Source organism: Ranitomeya variabilis, chromosome 4 (assembly GCF_051348905.1).
Source record: "Ranitomeya variabilis isolate aRanVar5 chromosome 4, aRanVar5.hap1, whole genome shotgun sequence".
Lineage (NCBI taxonomy): Eukaryota > Metazoa > Chordata > Amphibia > Anura > Dendrobatidae > Ranitomeya > Ranitomeya variabilis.
This window is the reverse complement of record NC_135235.1, coordinates 286,889,887-286,907,347: the sequence shown is the minus strand read 5'-3', so window position 1 is coordinate 286,907,347 and position 17,461 is coordinate 286,889,887. Positions and strand designations below refer to the sequence as shown.

At 40.6% G+C, this 17,461-nt stretch overlaps 1 protein-coding gene across 2 annotated transcripts in view; it reads left to right on the top strand.

Annotated features, from left to right (window-relative positions):
• The window catches only part of PRKCZ (protein kinase C zeta), a 208,129-nt gene that overhangs the window by 24,063 nt on the left and 166,605 nt on the right, over positions 1-17,461 (top strand). For both annotated transcript variants that reach the window (XM_077250091.1, XM_077250089.1), the window contains 2 exons: positions 10,331-10,420; positions 14,984-15,034. In XM_077250091.1, coding sequence (XP_077106206.1) covers positions 10,331-10,420; positions 14,984-15,034 — 141 coding nt within the window. The remainder of the gene's footprint in view (positions 1-10,330; positions 10,421-14,983; positions 15,035-17,461) is intronic.

Sequence of the window (17,461 nt, the reverse complement as noted above, 5' to 3'; positions counted from 1 at the left end):
CCCGAGCCTTACACTATGGCTGGTCCAAATAACTAAAGCAATTGTTACCATCCACCTCTCGTGTCTCCCCTTTTCCTCATAGGTTGTAAGCTTGCGAGCAGGGCCCTCATTCCTCCTGGTATCTGTTTTGAACTGATTTCTTTTATGCTGTAATGTCTATTGTCTGTACAAGTCCCCTCTATAAGTTGTAAAGCGCTGCGGAATATGTTGGCGCTATATAAATAAAATTATTATTATTATTCTGCTGCAAGTTCTCCTGAAATGAAGGGAGGGAGGAGGAGCTAGAGGCAGACAGACATTCTGCTGCAAGTTCTCCTGAAAGGAGGGAAGGAGGAGGAGCTAGAGGCATATACAGACATTCTGCTGCAAGTTCTCCTCACATGAGGGGAGGTAGGAGGAGCTGGAGGCAGATACAGACCTTCTACTGCAAGTTCTCCTGAAATGAGGGGAAGGAGGAGGAGCTAGAGGCAGACACAGACATTCTGCTGCAAGTTCTCCTGAAATGAGGGGAGGGAGGAGGAGCTAGAGGAAGACAGACATCCTCCCTCCCTCCCTCATTTCAGGAGAACTTACAGAAGAATGTCTGTCTTCCTCTAGCTCCTCCTCCCTCCCCTCATTTCAGGAGAACTTGCAGCAGAAGGTCTGTATCTGCCTCCAACTCATCCTCCCTCCCTCATTTCAGGAGAACTTACAGGAGAATGAGTTGGAGGCAGATACAGACCTTCTGCTGCAAGTTCTCCTGAAATGAAGGAAGGGAGGAGGAGCTAGAGGCAGACACAGCCATTCTGCTGCAAGTTCTCCTGAAATGAGGGGAAGGAGGAGGAGCTAGAGGTAGACATGGACATTCTGCTGCAAGTTCTCCTGAAATGACCCACACAGTTCTCCATAGAGCTTAACCCCTTTCTGACCTACGTCCGAGGTCAGAAGCCCCGCTTTGATGCGGGCTCCGGCGGTGAGCCCGCATCAAAGCCGGGACATGTCAGCTGTTTTGAATAGCTGACATGTGCCCGTAATAGGTGCGGGCAGAATCGCGATCTGCCCGCTCCTATTAACTAGTTAAATGCTGCTGTCAAACGCAAACAGCGGCATTTAACTACTGCTTCCGGCCGGAAATGATCGCATTGCCGACCCCCGTCACATGATCGGAGATCGGCGATGCTTCAGAATAGTAACCATAGAGGTCCTTGAGACCTCTATGGTTACTGATCCCCGGCAGCTGTGAGCGCCACCCTGTGGTCGGCGCTCACAGCACACCTGCAATTCTGCTACATAGCAGCGAACATCAGATCGCTGCTATGTAGCAGAGGCGATCGTGTTGTGCCAGCTTCTAGCCTCCTATGGAGGCTATAGAATCATGGCAAAAGTTAAAACAAAAAAAGTGAAAAAAATTGTGAAAAAAATAAAGTTTAAATCACCCCCTTTCGCCCCAATCAAATTAAATCAATAAAAAAAAATCAAATCTACACATATTTGGTATCGCCGCGTTCAGAATCACCCGATCTATCAATAAAAAAAAAAAAAAGCACTAACCTGATCGCTAAACGGCGTAGCGAGAAAAAAATTAGAAACGCCAGAATTACGTTTTTTTGGTCGCCGCGACATTGCATTCAAATGCAATAACGGGCGATCAAAAGAACGTATCTGCACTGAAATGGCATCATTAAAAACGCCAGCTCAGCACGCAAAAAATAAGCCCTCAACCGACCCCAGATCATGAAAAATGAAGACGCTACGAGTATCGGAAAATGGCGCAATTTTTTTTTTTTTTTTTTTTTAGCAAAGTTTGGAATTTTTTTTCACCACTTAGATAAAAATAACATAGTCATGTTAGGTGTCTATGAACTCGTAGTGACCTGGAGAATCATAATGGCAGGTCAGTTTTAGCATTTAGTGAACCTAGCAAAAAAGCCAAACAAAAAACAAGTGTGGGATTGCACTTTTTTTGCAATTTCACCGCACTTGGAATTTTTTTCCCGCTTTCTAGTACATGACATGGTAAAACCAATGATGTAGTTCAAAAGTACAACTCGTCCCGCAAAAAATAAGCCTTCACATGGCCAAATTGACGGAAAAATTAAAAAGTTATGGCTCTGGGAAGGAGGGGAGCGAAAAACGAACACGGAAAAATGGAAAATCCCAAGGTCATGAAGGGGTTAATTAACACCAACTCTCATCTCCTATCTTAGTAATAGGAAAATCTGTATTCACTGGAGACAGATTTTGCCTGTGAATTGAGAGTGAATGATCAGTCCAGGAGGAGAAAGAAGCGGATTACGTTAATAATATATATTACAACGTTTCTTATTTTCATGTGTACTAATGATTTATGGAAGAAAAAATTACAACTGTTAGTCTTGAAAATTATCATTTTGGGGAATTGCGAGGGTTCTACAACTCCCAGCTAATAAAGAGTGGTGCCCGCACATGTGCCACCCCGTTGCACCATTCATTCTCTGTGGGACTGCTGGAGATGGCCCTATACACCGTTGCTGCCTTTTTTCAGCATCTCGATAGATGATAAATGGCACTCATTACAGAGCCCCATACTCGTGATCAGTTGGGATTGTAGTAGTCAGACCCTTAGCAGTCTGCATGATTATGACTCAACCTTTTGAATAAGGAGAACTTTTAATGAGCCTTTAATGATGAAAAAATGCATATGAATAGAGGTTTTCCAGAAACATCCAATGAGAAAGAATGGCAGTTAGTGATGAGCGAGCGTACTAGGAGTAGGTGTTATGTGAGCATGCTCAGGTGCTAAGTGTCTTCGCCGTGCTCGAATACTACGTTCGAGGCCCCATGGCTGCATGTCTCGCTGCACATGCAGGGATTTCCTGTTTGTTAGGCAATCCCTGCATGTATTATGGTTATCGAACAGCCGCAAGACCTGCAGCTGCGGGGACTCGAACATGCTATTCCAGCACGCCTAGGATACTCTGTTAGCACTCGAGCATGCTCAGATAACGCCTTTTCACAGCACGTTCGCTCATCACTTGGTTAAAAAAAATCCATTTGGAGTGTAGTATCACTTATTTTCCAGCACATATATAATGGTGGCCGATGGCGTTTTTGGCTCTGCAGAGTTAGGGGTGCATATTATCACATTGGCAGTTTTCTAATCACTGTCATTATATTACAGTCCGATCCTCCTGGGACTGCTGGCCATTGTCCTGTGGGTGTCCTTGACTCGCAGTCTGACAACTGCTCCGTCTCGCTCGCTGTCTCTGATACCAGTCTTGATCATGGCAGCTTCCCAACTGTTCTGTGATTCACTTGGTTGGATCCGTGATTTGTATTACATCTCCCTCCCAGGCTCTGTTTGATGATCTTGCATTTTTCACTCCGGCTCCTGTAGTTTTCTCCTCTGTTAGAAGAGGTGATTATTAGCTGCTCCAATATTCTGGTGGATACCATTGGGAGTTAGTGACTTTATTTTTGTGGTCTCCCACCAGACATTCACTTTATCAGCTACAATCTCCAATACAAATTTTAAGTGGTGGTCAGATTTGGACTTTTTTTTTCTTTTATGTTTTAAGGACACCGAAAATGTGATAATGTATTATCTGTCACATGGCCGGGACCCTGGACAGATGGCTGTAATTCATTATATTGGCAAAACAAACAGCAAATCTATTTTCTTGCAAGAGCAATATTTTTTTAATTGTATTGTAAAACTTTTTGCAAACTTTCTATAAAACTTTTTTTTTTTTTTTTGTCTAAACAGTGGGTTGGAATTAGCTGTATAAATCCATATTGCAGAGAGCTCCCCCTATTGGTGGCTTCAGGCAATCGGAATGCTATCATTTGAACAGCATTTTGCCCTCACAGGGAACCATTTATCAGTGTTTTTTGCACAAATCCATTGAAAAAAAGTGATGTAAAGGCAATCTCCATCATTACTAGAAAAGCGATTTTATTTGTGTTTCCCCACAGTGCTGCAGAAAGCTTCCTCCGCAGAAGACATATTGCCCCCATTCTGCATATAAATTGCACGGTTCCTCACATACAAGTGAACTGTGGTTTGTGCATGTGTGGGCAGCTTGGCTTTCTCCGACCCTCAAACTGAAAAATTGCACGATGAGTAAGGACACTGAAGGCTGTAACGTAGCCTGGCATAACGCTGTTATTTTCCAATCCGCATCGAATAACATCCTCTGTCCCAGTATTAAGCGCTCAGCATGGCGGCATCAAATATTTAAATGTTTTTTTTTCCCTTCTCTCTTTTCCATAAACTTTAATAAAGTGTAAAGGCGCGGAGCTGAATTTTAAGATGTACAAATTTTCATCCAGTAAATGAATTTATAATTGGCTGGAGAGGATTTCAGGGCAGGACTCGATGAAAATGTGGTTCAGTGAATATTTCACACTAAATGAGTCAATTAAATAATGGGGTTACTCGCCTCTTCCTTCTGAGCCTTTTCTAAAAATCTGTTACCTATAGGAAGCCCTTTCACTTATTTCATATATTTTTTATTTTATTTTAATTCTTTGAAGGTAAAAAAAGTTAAAAAATAAATACAAAATAAAAATTCTACTCAAGTCAATATATCCACTTAGCAAGAATATTGCCACTTTTGGAGTAACACCTATAATGACGTGAAAAGAATACTTAACAGAAAAAAAACAATCCCTAATCAATAATGGTGATTTTTGTTTTCGCCTAGAATTTACATCCCATGCTTAAAATAAATAAATAAATAAATACCGGTAAATAAAAAATTTTGCTGCCCAAAATGGCACCATTGAAAAATAACTTGTTCTTAAAAAAATAAAAAAAATAAAAGCCCCAGGCCCTTATACCTTGTGTCAATGTAAAAATTACATTTTTTGCTTGGAACATGGCAGTCTAGGAAAAGAACGGTTTCTGCCAAAAATACCACCTGGGAAAAATTAATCGGGTAGATGTGGCACATGGTGCGGATTTTAAAAACCTCATCTACTGCTTGCATAAATGTTTCCCCCATAAATTGCCCCGTGGTGCCGGGTTTAGAATCTGCAGCAAGTGATTTTTTTTTTTTTTTTGTGTGCGGAATTCATTGTCTTCACTCTTGTAATACATGGGGTGAAATTCTCAACAAAATCCATGTGCGGATTTTGATATGGGCATGCTGCAAAAACACTGGATACTCGGTGGAAAAATTTGTATGAAATCCACAATGTATGCATGTACTCTTAAGTAAAGGGAATGTCTGAACAGTTCTTTGCAGTTTGGATTCTTTGAAAAATAACAAAATGAATCGTACTCTCTTGCTGCTGGGTCCAGCAAAGGCCCGTCTATGGTTTTCACCATAAATGATGGGACGCCTAAGGCTTGTGATGGGCTGCAGCGGTCAGGTGACTTGAACTGTGCTTCATCATAAAATCTTCCAGTGGTTAAAGGTACCTGATCGCTGTAGTCTATCGCTAGCCACAACAGTCCTGTGGTTGGGTGAAGAGTGAAGTAATTGCTTCGGGTGCGAACACAGACCTTCACATAGGGGGATTGAAAAAAAAAAAAAAAGCAAACCAGAATAGCAAAATAAAACACATCCTTAAAGAAGACCTGTCACGTACTGAAAAAACAAAAAAGTGTGTTTACCACTGTTGTAAAAAACACTTGAGCTCCCCTTATTTTGACTCGTGTTTTTGTTTTCTTGTGCATCCCTCCATTGCAGAAATATTCACATTTTGTTGCTTTTGGAGCACAGTATGTGAAATATCTGCTCGTAGTCCAACTGGATGTTTCTACTCTTGGTTGGGGTGGGGGTTAGTTATGCTTTCACTCGTTCCTTCCCAAACGTTGTCAATCACAGCTCCGCTTATCTAGCAGTCTATTAGTCTCAAACATTGCTGATCTGTGGTTGGCAGCATCTACATAGAAGACTGTGAAGAAACGCCCAGTTGGGCTAAAATCAGAGATTTCACATACTGCGATTTTGGAAGAAACAAATCTTAATATCTCTGCAATGGAGCGACTCAGCACAAAACGGAAAAGAGCAACCGAATCAGGGGAGCTCAAGGATTTTTACAAGCCATTTAACTTTTTGTTGAGCAAGTGACAGATCGTCAATTATTTAAATACTACAAAATGTTGCCACTCGATTCAAGCAGCCCCCACTAATGTAATTTTTTCACGCAACTGACATGTTCTCTTAAATGGGTTCAAACAAATTAAAACCTATGAAAAGAGCCGTTTTATTATATCTACCTCAGTCATCCTAACAGTCTCTAGAATGCATATTTTTAGTTTAATCCCTTTTGTTCCCTTTTTAATAGTCAAGTGTGGCGAATTTTATTCTCATTGTTTTGCATCCCATGGAAGCAATAAGTTACCTGGCTTACAGTGTCTTAAGGTAGTACCCTGAGGAAGTGACAACTCGGCTATGAAGACATATGGCTCTTTATGTGATTGATAAAATTAGCATAAATGTCAGTCTCCAATCCCAGCGTGTGCCGCTTTGTAGTCTTCTGTACTTTCCTGTCTATATAAATGCTATGGTGATATTTTCCATATTTTATTTCTATTGCTGATGTATTTTCCTTACCCAGACATGTATCTTTCAGCAGTGTTTTGCGTGCTTTCATCTAGTTAGACAGTATTAATATTTAATGTATGGGATTAGCAGTTTTCGGCAGCGGTTTTACATACTAATATTCATGCCAAAAATATGAAAGCGGCGTCCTGTTTTCTTTTCATTTTTTTTCTTTTTTGTTTTGATCAAAGTTCTTAAAGATATTAAGTTTGATTGTAAAGTGTTCAGATGGAAGTGGAAAATTTACTTTTAATTCTATTTATGAGAAATCATTATCAGATATTGCCAAGGCTAATGGCTGCTTGTTAGCATTATGCTTTGTCTATAAAACACCCAGGGGTTCATAAGTAACCCCCTTTCCTAGGAATGATTAATATTGCTTCTTCTTTCGCAGACAAGTGCTTGCATGTGGATGCTAACATGCGGATGTCAAAGGTTGTCAGTGCATTTGCGGTGGGTTGGCTCTGTGGGGTTGGCTCTGTGGGGCTGGCTCTGTGGGGCTGGCTCTGTGGGGCTGGCTCTGTGGGGCTGGCTCTGTGGGGTTGGCTCTGTGGGGCTGGCTCTGTGGGGCTGGCTCTGTGGGGCTGGCTCTGTGGGGCTGGCTCTGTGGGGCTGGCTCTGTGGGGCTGGCTCTGTGGGGCTGGCTCTGTGGGGCTGGCTCTGTGGGGCTGGCTCTGTGGGGCTGGCTCTGTGGGGCTGGCTCTGTGGGGCTGGCTCTGTGGGGCTGGCTCTGTGGGGCTGGCTCTGTGGGGTTGGCTCTGTGGGGTTGGCTCTGTGTTTTTTTTTTTTTTTTTTTAACATGAAATGGTAGTTAGGTACACTGACATAAAGCTAAATGTGGCATCAGGCTACAGTATAGGTGTGGCTTGTATGTTGTCAAATTGGACTAGTAAAACAAGTGTGTAAAACTGATATCATTTCACTATCCTAAATCACCCTAAAACAGCTGCTGAATTCACTGCCTCGGCTTTTGTACAATCTCCGATAGTCCCCATCATGGGGAAGTCAATGCAGTCACATCGGAGGTCAAATGAGCCTTCTGTGACTGATGCAAATGTCTGCAGTATGTAAAAAGTTGGCTTGCATTTTTTTTTTCTTTTGGGAGTGGGGTTGATTGTTGCGAATGAAAAGGCAAATTGTTTAAATTCCTCAAAACGTACAAATTTCATAATTCGACTTGTCTCAAATTAAGTAAATGGTTCTGTTCTCCAATCTAAGGAAGTAAAAAAAAATAAATAAATAAATGCCAAAGTCCGTGACTGATAAAGATAAGAGCTAGATTCTATTTAAGAAATGCCATCCTCGTTTCCAGATCCAGTGTAATCTCTTTTCCCATCAGTCTGTTACCGGTTTAAGAATGTTGTATAGGAGTTCACTCCCAGTTAATTACTGGTCAAGGTCCCACTCTGGTGCTGGTTAATTCTTTCACTAATTCTAATTGTACCCAATCCTCATGCATAAATAGTTCCATAAGTCATTCAGCCGGTGTATTTTATGACTTCTTTGCAAACATTTGTCATTCTTGAGATTCTATTTATTGACAGAATCTGCTCTTGTTACGTCGGCGTCGGTTTATTTGGTTTATTCGGTTTCCTATGTAACAGTTTCAGGATCAATTCACCATTTCTCTTAGCGCTCATTTGAAGTGCAGTGACTTTTCTTGCATGCAAAAAAAACAAAAAAACAGGCTTACTTTCTGTCAGTGTTTTAGATGGGATTTTTGTCAGCATGTCACTTTTTATCCGTTTTTTTTTTTTCCTTTTATAAACTTTTGACAACTTCTCAAGGTTCATGTGGTTTATTATCATACAGGCATTATGATTTCCATTTATAACAGATGCCACAAGGCTTAATCAGTGCTATTGAATGACTGATGCCACTATGTTCCCAATGGACCCCATCACCTTTCATTGGGTCCATTAAAGGGAATCTGTCACCACATTTGACATATCTAAACTATTAATATGGGCATATAGGTTACAGACTGCTGAAAACAGTCCTACCTGTGTGTCTCCTATCAGATGCCTTGTTGTTGAGAAATCCTCTGTTATCACTTTATATAAATGACCTCTTCCAGGCTCCAGGGCGGATGGTGCCTGGAAAATTACTCTACCTCCAGAGCTTGTTTTACTTGAAGGGGAGTTGCCAGTGTGACCTGTAATGGCCGCTCTCTGCCCTCCTGATCTCAATGCAGAGCTCTTGATTATTACTGAAACATCCACATATTCCTCTCAGCTTCATCTTACGTCTCACAGGCAGACATGGTTACAATACAGCAGAACTCAGAGAAATGCAAAAAATGTATTTGTCAGAAGACACATTTTTATTTCTCCTGTTCTGTTAGTTACTTGACTCACACTGGTATCTTTCATGTAAAACTAGCTCTGGAGGCAGAGTTATCTCCAGGCACCCTCTGCCCCGGAGCCTGGAAGAGGTCATTTACATAAACTGATGAGGTAATTTTTCAGCAACAAGGCATCTGATATGAGACATACAGCCCATATTACATAATCGCTCCAATCAAAATGTTTATCCTCTTAAAAAAAGGTTGTCCACTACTTTTACATTGATGATCTATTCTTAGGAAGCCCCCTTCCCCATTTATTAGGACAAGATTTGGAGGCCACATACAAAGCCTGTATGGGAGATGTGAGCTCCTTAAAATTTTTCTTTATGGTATCCAACCTTAATAATATTCTTGTAGACCATGCCTCCCATGATGAGTTTTAGATAATTCTTACACCTTTAATTCTGGTTTCACCCAATGGCATCCTTCAGAATGTCTGGTTGCAAATTCACAATATTTCCTGCATCTAATTACGAGTAAAATTATTACATTTCAACCCTTATGGTATAATTCTCTCTGTTTTTCCCTGCATGAGTCATCAGGGAGGGAGCCGCTGGGTCAGGATTTGAAGAGGGGAATGATTAGGCAGGGAAGATACTTTCCTTTTCTACATAGAGAAGAATTAGCTGAGTAGAAAGGCAGAATGAGCAATTGTAAGTACACGGTTCCGTATATTATGATGACTGCAATATGTTTAGAGGATAAGACGTTTGATGGGAGAAAAGTAAGCCAACATATAGGGGGTCTAAACTTGGTTTAGACAATCAAGAAATGCACCAAATTTATGAAATGGCAGGAGTCACTATGACAGACTAAGAAGAGGGAGACAATCGCACATAAGGGTACTATTGTAGGATGCAGGTAAAATTGGGATGAGGGTGGGTGCTCACCTAAATAAATAAATGCCCGTAGTGTGGTTATCTACAGCATTCCGTTCTGCGGACAGAAGACCACCTTCTTCTGCATGTAAATTGGAGAGCGGTCAGGAGATGGATGTTTAGCTGACCGCGCTGCTATACAGTTTTGGTTTGAGAAGGTGTACGGTACAGACCAAAATCCCGTAAATAGAGACTACTAGAAGCAAATCTACTAGCGTGGAACTACTGTCTATATAGCAGCGCGGTCAACTAAATGTCTACTACCTAACGACTCCCCAACTATGATAGACTCGAAAGACTTAAAATGATGTTTGCACTCTCTTAAGTTAGTTTTTGGAAATCTGCCCCAGTGTATCAGACAAAATTATTTGCGTTTTTGATGGACGTTCTTCATATAGAAAATTATAAGCTAGCTGATTTATTTTAACCGTGTCGGTCAAGGACCCTCTTATTCTCATTACTGCTTGTTGGATTCCGCGCTAGTATTGAGAAAATGTAACTGTTATGTCTTTCCCTTGGAATAGAGTAGTGCATTACATGCTGAACGGATTATGACCTTCAGTTAAATAAAATGTATTTTCTTTTTCTACCAGGCGACCCCTGCACTATATCCTCCCAGATGGAGCTGGAAGAAGCTTTCCGATTATATTCTATATATAAAGAGGAGGGACTCAGCATTCACGGTAAACAATCGTCTTTGTTACAGCTCGCTACATTTAACACATTTAGTCCAGAAAACTTGACCATGTTTATCAGCTTTTTGTCGCAATTTTCTTTGCTGTCCTTGTACAAGAATCCACTTTCAGAATTGCTGAGAAAGGGAAAAAAAGTAATTTCAGGACCGTTTTTTTCAAGAAGTAAAACTACACAAGGGGTGAATTCTATATTCCTTGTAACTTGCTCGATGTATGATGCACTCTGTACTGACCTTGACATAAGATCTGGTGGCCACCATATAGATTTATCCTACTGTATTGGTTTATTCTTTCAAATATCTGATTTTACGCAGTTCAATGGTGTGGACCATTGATATGTCCTGTATAGTGCACCCATGGGCCAAACACGGTGTTAGACACATGACGCAAAACATCAGGAGTCATGTCGTTGGGTTAATCACAAGGTTGCGACAGGTCAATACATAGGATGTATTTGTCGGCCCACTAAATGGATCTAAACATGGCACCAGTCATATGACTTCCATGTATTATACAACCCAACTTATGTCCTACAGTATCTTGAAGGCACATTACAACACACAGTATGAAGTTTTGTGAATAATGCCATGTTTAGACCTATGGATACGCTATCAATGTATGATCATTAGGGGTCTGACTTCGGTGACCGTGCAGTAGCTCTTGGGGAAGTGCCACATCCGTTATTATTGCTTTGAGGCTGGTCCTTCATGACTTCTTTTGCGAAGTCCCAGTTGAGTAGGGCTCTTCCATGGCATTTTAGACAAAGAAACAAGTGTACTAATCCAATGTCCAAGACAGGGCAAGCTTAGACTAGACCATTTTAAAATGCACCAAATTGATCACAGTGGCTCATGGTGGATGATAAATCTGGTGCATATTTTTAAAATATTTAGTCTAAAGTCCCCCATATACTTTAGATGGCTGTCGGCCAAATCATGGTTTGGTTGGACGTTTGGCCGGCAGCTGTCTCGCCGAATATTCCTGTGTTCTGTGAGAGAGCTGGTGCCAGAAATCTGTGGCAGCAGATTTATCTTTTACAGCGCAAAAAAGAATTGGTAGTCTTAAATCGTACATGCCGGATCCTTTTCTCCGTTAGAGCCCTCATACCCATTAGAATCCATGCCAAACTCTTAGATATCGGTGGATTTGGATGATATTAGTCTAAGGCATATTGGGGTCTGGTCTTAAAGTTACACCATCGATTAGTTGACTTACTGTTTAGAAGCTAAAAAAACCTGAAGCACACTTTTAGTAAATTTTCGCATATTTTGCCAACCTTCTTTCACAAGTTTTTAGTGAGGTCCAAAAATTATCTATAACCCTTCATGAATGTGGTACATGGGATGTGCAGCAAAATCTCGTGCATTTTAGTTAGTAAATCTCCCTCGGTGTGCATAATTTTTTGCCCCTTTTTGTTAGGGTGCAAGAAGACAACCGTACAAATCAGACTGAGATGGGAACACACAGCACGGACCGGCCTGCGGCTCTCCCGACTCGAGCGTGACACCTTCTTGTATTCCTATGTAGCTGTTATGCTCTGGTCATTAGGGCCGCCAGCCGGCCCATGCAGTATGTTCCGATCTCGGTCTGGTTTATTCCACCGTCTGACTTCACCCTTAATTGCCCAGTATTTCCACATTCTCTAATCACACTAGTCGATTAGGGAGCCAGAGGATGGTTTTGCTGTGGACACTTTGGGCCGCGTAGGGTATTCTCCCTCAGGTCTGTGAAGGAGGTAGGATTTTGTTCTGACGCTTTAAGAGACAGAAATTAAAGGAATTATTTGAAGCCATTTTTTATTTTTAATATGGCATTATACAGAAGCCTTGATCTAGTGGAAGACTGCTAGAGAACAATTTTCATTCATTGTACATGCCCACAACTTCTGTTTTAATTTATGTAGAAGTCCAAACTAGCTCTTCGACTATAGTTGTTTCCAAATAATTTTTCATATTCGTCTGTCTGAAATATATTACGTTTGTCAGAAAAGTTGATAATTATAAAAAGTTTTGTGATGCATAAAATGAAGGATCAATTTGCTCTTTGCATCAGCAATGTCCCGCCACCGATTTTTCTCTACACAGCCATAAATTATCATTAGATACTTCAAAGCTGCTGAATTTGTCATCGTCAAAATTATAGAAAGGAAGCAACAAGTGGAATTTCATGCCTTTTCGGAGAGAAATACTTTAAAAGTAAATCCAGGTTGTGGTTTGGCATTGTAAAATGTATTTGTAGAGAAAAAGCGAGAACCATAGGTGGTTAAGAAGAAACCAACAAGTTTTATTTTAAAATATTGCCGTGTGCTCCGTGAATGCATTGATGACTTTTGACAAGGAGTATATAGGGAAAGATTTTCATTTTTTTTTCTTTTTTTTGGTGTAGGAACGATTCATTATCCATTCGGCACGCAGTCGAGCTGGGAGCCTGTTTTTCCTGCCACACGTCCTTTATGTTCTTTGCAGAGAGACGATTTATTCTTTGCTTTTGGCATTGTTCAACATCTGCTGCATATGTAATTACCACTGTTCATGCTCTACAGACGAGTCTCATCTCCGTGTTTGCGCCTTTTCACTGTGCAGCAGAAAACAATATACACAATGGAGGCGATATATCAATAGTGTTGGAGCATGTCTGAACGGAATTTCTAAAGATGGCGCAAATGGAATGAAACTTTAAGAAACGGCTCAAGTGCCGTTACCCATTTGGCAGTAAATTGCCATTTTTCCTTACATTAACATCTGTTTTTCATTTTTTATTTGAAACCAATTCTTTTTTTTGGGGACGTGTTCTATAGTGTAGATGCTTATTTTTTTGTGGTATTACGTCTTGTCATGATACATAGAAGTGTGACGAATCCATTAGAGGACATAAGTCCAAACAAATGACAACGACTTTTGAAAGGGTGACTTGTTGTTTTTTTTTTTTTTTTTTCTAATTTCTGTTTTTACAAGGTTATTTCCAGAATTGTACATTTTTCTCTATTACCAGGATAGGGACTAACTTACTGATTTAAAAAAAAAAAAAAAAAGATGCGGAAGTCCAGCATGTGCTCCATTCACGATGGTGGTCTGCAGAGCACCGTTCTCAAGGTTATTGGGGTCTCGGTGATCAGCAAGTTATTGCCGATTCTGTGGGTTTAGGATAATGTGACCTTTTTCTAAATATATTGTTGGAAAACTTCTGAATTACTAAAGGTCCTGAGCTAAAAAGACTAGATTAGGTGATCCTCTGCATATAGGTTATATGTTGTGAAGAACAACTGGCTGACGACTATTTTCCCCACCTTCTTCCCCCGCTAAGAGCAACTGCTGAAAAACACCGGAGGTGGCGACATATGAGGCATATTGAAATCCAACAGGCCTATCCTTGTATTCCTCCGACAGTCAGGGGAGAGTCCTCTGGTTGGTCAATATCCTTGTGTTTGGCCACCACATTGGGGCATAAGTATCTGTTCTGTCTAAGCCTTATGCAATGTAATCTCTAAAATTGGCCGGATTTATCGGTGGCTCATAATGCTTGACAGATCTGTTTTCTCCACCTATCACTTGGCTTACTTTGTGCCAGGAATTTATGGCAAAATATTGGTGCATTTTTTTCGCTCATGGTGTTGCTTCTTAGGTTGCCTTCTCCATCCCTTTTCTGTTGTACGTTTTGTTTCTGAGACTATGACCCCTGGTCAGTCAAATCTTTAAAAAATGCCTAAAACACACATGGTATACATCATGAAAGACCATGGTGGTGTGTATTTTTTTTTTTTTTGTTTGTTTGTTTGTTTTTTCACCAATTTACTCTAGAATTCTGGTGCATTTATCTTGATAAATATGCCCCGTTGTGCATGGCCAGGTTAGGAGTAGGCAGACAAATAGTGAAAAACTGCAATTTGACCTTGGTGTGATCTGACAATGGCTACTTACTAGGGATGCCTTACCTGTTAAATTCCTATTTGGCGACCTTGGGGTAGTAGTGTGCAATGTGACTGAGACCCGCACAGCTATTGTTGATGCAAATACAAGTGAATCACATAAAAACCATGCACCAGTCGCTGTTACTCTTTTCACCCCCCCTCCTTGTGAGATTTTGGCATACTAGTGACCCACAGCAGCAACCTCTTATTTTTTTTGTTTAACTCCAATTATAATTGGTCAGGTAACCAGATAAATTCATTGTTTTGTATGTGAGATGAAAGATTAGTCTCATGTAGTGATGGGCGTGCTCGGTGTTATCTGACCATGCTCGGATGCGAACTGAATGTCGAAAAATCTGTTCTAGTCCCCGCGGCTGCATGTGTCGCCACTGTTAGACAGCCGCAACACATGCAGGGATTGTCTGTTTGTTATACAGTCCCTGTGTGTGTTATGGTGCCTAACAGCCGCGAGACATGCAGCCGCGGGGACTTGAACATATTATTTGATCACACAAAAGACACTGTTAGCACCTGAGCATGCTGAGATAACACCTTATCCCAGCACATTTGTTCATCACTAGTCCTACGTTATGTATTGCTTGTTCCATGGTCTAGAAGTCTGACATACCTTTTTTGTTTTCCAGTATTTCCAAGCATTCCAGAAAAGCCGGGCTTGCCTTGTCCAGGAGAAGACAGTAAGTAATCATTTACTGAAAATTACCTCTGCTTTTTGTAAACCTGCTCACCTGTACTGCCGTTTGCTGTGAAGCTTCCCCTGATGGTGGCTGCAACCAGGCAGAAAATCCTTTGTAAAAGTGGAAACCGCAGTGATCCAATTCAATGCAAAAAAAACCCAATTGTTCTGGTCTCTTTTTTCCACACTTGGTTTTTCTAAAGCCTAACTTTTGTTTTTCCCTTACAATGTCTCAGAGGGTCTACTAAGCCCAAGACAGCCATCAATTGAGACGAATAACAAGGGAGTAGGAAATATCGGAGTGGAAGTGTAGTAATGTTCTCTTGATTTTGGGTTCATAATTTCCTTTACTGTCTGCCATATAATTAAAGGGAGTCTGTCACCCCAAAACTCGCCTATAAGCTAAGGCCACCGGCATCAGGGGCTTATCTACAGCATTACAGAAAGCTGTAGATAAGCCCCTGAGGCCGGTGGCCTTAGCTTATAGGCGAATTTTGGGGTGACCGATTCCCTTTAATGAGGAGGGAGGGGATGTTTATTAGTATAACTGGCTGTGGCTTACAGTGTGTAGGAGTCCGCCTGAGGAGGGTTGAATATACGTCACAGTGTAATGGGCTTGGTGTTAATTTCTGCATAGACAATAATAGAGCATCCCTAGGGAATCCATGCAACCAGCCAAGTTTCAAAGGCTAGTTTTTGCGAATCAGCAATGAGATTAGGAGGTGTGATAATCCTGAAAAACCCATTGAACACAATGTTTTAATAAGGATCTTGACTTTTCATAAGTGTCTCATGACAAAACGATAGAGACCACATAGCCTTCTTGGGAATAGGGGGTTAAATAGGCTGTGAAAGGAATTGGCACTTTTCATAAAAGACCTAATAAATACACTTTAGTCCTTATATAATGTATTTTTTATATATATTTAGTTTCTGTCCCTGTAAACATCACAAAGAAACCTAATCCGCCCTGTTAAGATTAATCCATATAAAATGACCAACATAATGTACTGTGTAATACAATTTTTTTTTTTCCGAAGTCAAATGCTGAAATTAAAAGAATCGCAATGTAAAGTCATGTAAATTTGAGTTCACGCAATGTCCTGCACTTTTCTACCCTTCGTGGGTTTTTTTTTCTCCTATCGACCATTTTTTTTCTGCCCTCCCTGAGACACTACAAGGCTTTCCCACCTCTCCACAAAGTTGAAATCTGGTGCATAAGCGACAACTGCACATAACTGTGCAATGTTTGCCACTTCACTGCCAAACATTACACTGTAAAAAAAAATAAATAAAAAAATGTAGAATTGGAGGTGAGTGTCGAGATACATCAAATATATTAAGATTTTTCTCATTTTATTCCAGAGCTCTTTTGATTATAAAAGTGGTGTATGAATGTGCCCCAATGATTATTGGCAAGAAACCTTGCAAAGTAAAAAGATGGTTCTTGGAATTTTTTTATTTCTTTTTCTTAAATCATTAACTAAATGGCAAGGGCTCATCATGGCAAATATTTCTGACGTCTCACAATAGGCCATTAATTTATTTGTTGATCACGTTTGTAGTTTCAGTTTTTGAAGTTTTACAGCTGCAACTCCATTCACTCCTACTGGAAATCCACAGCTGCGATCTATAAATTGCTACCTGCAGGTCCTATAATAGCTGAATATGCTGGCCCTTATCTCGGGGCAGTTTGCCCTTGTGCACAAAGGACAATTCATGTCACTTCCCATTGAATCTCATGACTTTTATATTCGTGGGAGAAAGTAAACCGTCTGACAGCATTTTACCTTATTACTGTTGTTACTTTGCTGAGCAGGTGCATCCGGCATCCTCCCGCCTGACACTGGGTGGATTCCTTATTGTGCAGTTGGCCTTTAGTGCCTGGATGAGCATCAGTCACCCACTGATATTTATAGAGTAAACCTAACCTGCAAATCGCCAATTAGTGCAGCGTTTATTCCAGTCTCCACCTATCCTTTTGGACGTTCATAAATTTGTTTAAAAATGTGCAACTTTTTACAATTTTTTTTTTCGTTGCTTTTTACACTTTTATGTTGAATCGTGTTTTATTAAAAAAAATTTTTTTCAACTTTTTACACTTTTAAAAGTGGAAAGATAAGCAGGAGACCCATCATCTTATAGACCTATCTCCCTCATAAATCAGGATATCAAAATAACGTCCCAGCTTATGTCAAATAGGTTAGCAAAGATACTCCCAACACTAGGACCGCCATCATCACAGGCTGGCTTTGTGAAAAGTAGAAGTGCAGTTACGAATGTAAGTCTCACACTGTTAACTATAGTCTAGTGATGAGCGAACATGCTCAGATAACGTGTTATGTGAGCATGCTCGGGTGTTATCTGAGTATCTCGGCGCGCTCGTATATTATGTTCGATTCTCTGCAGCTGCATGAAGGGAATTGGC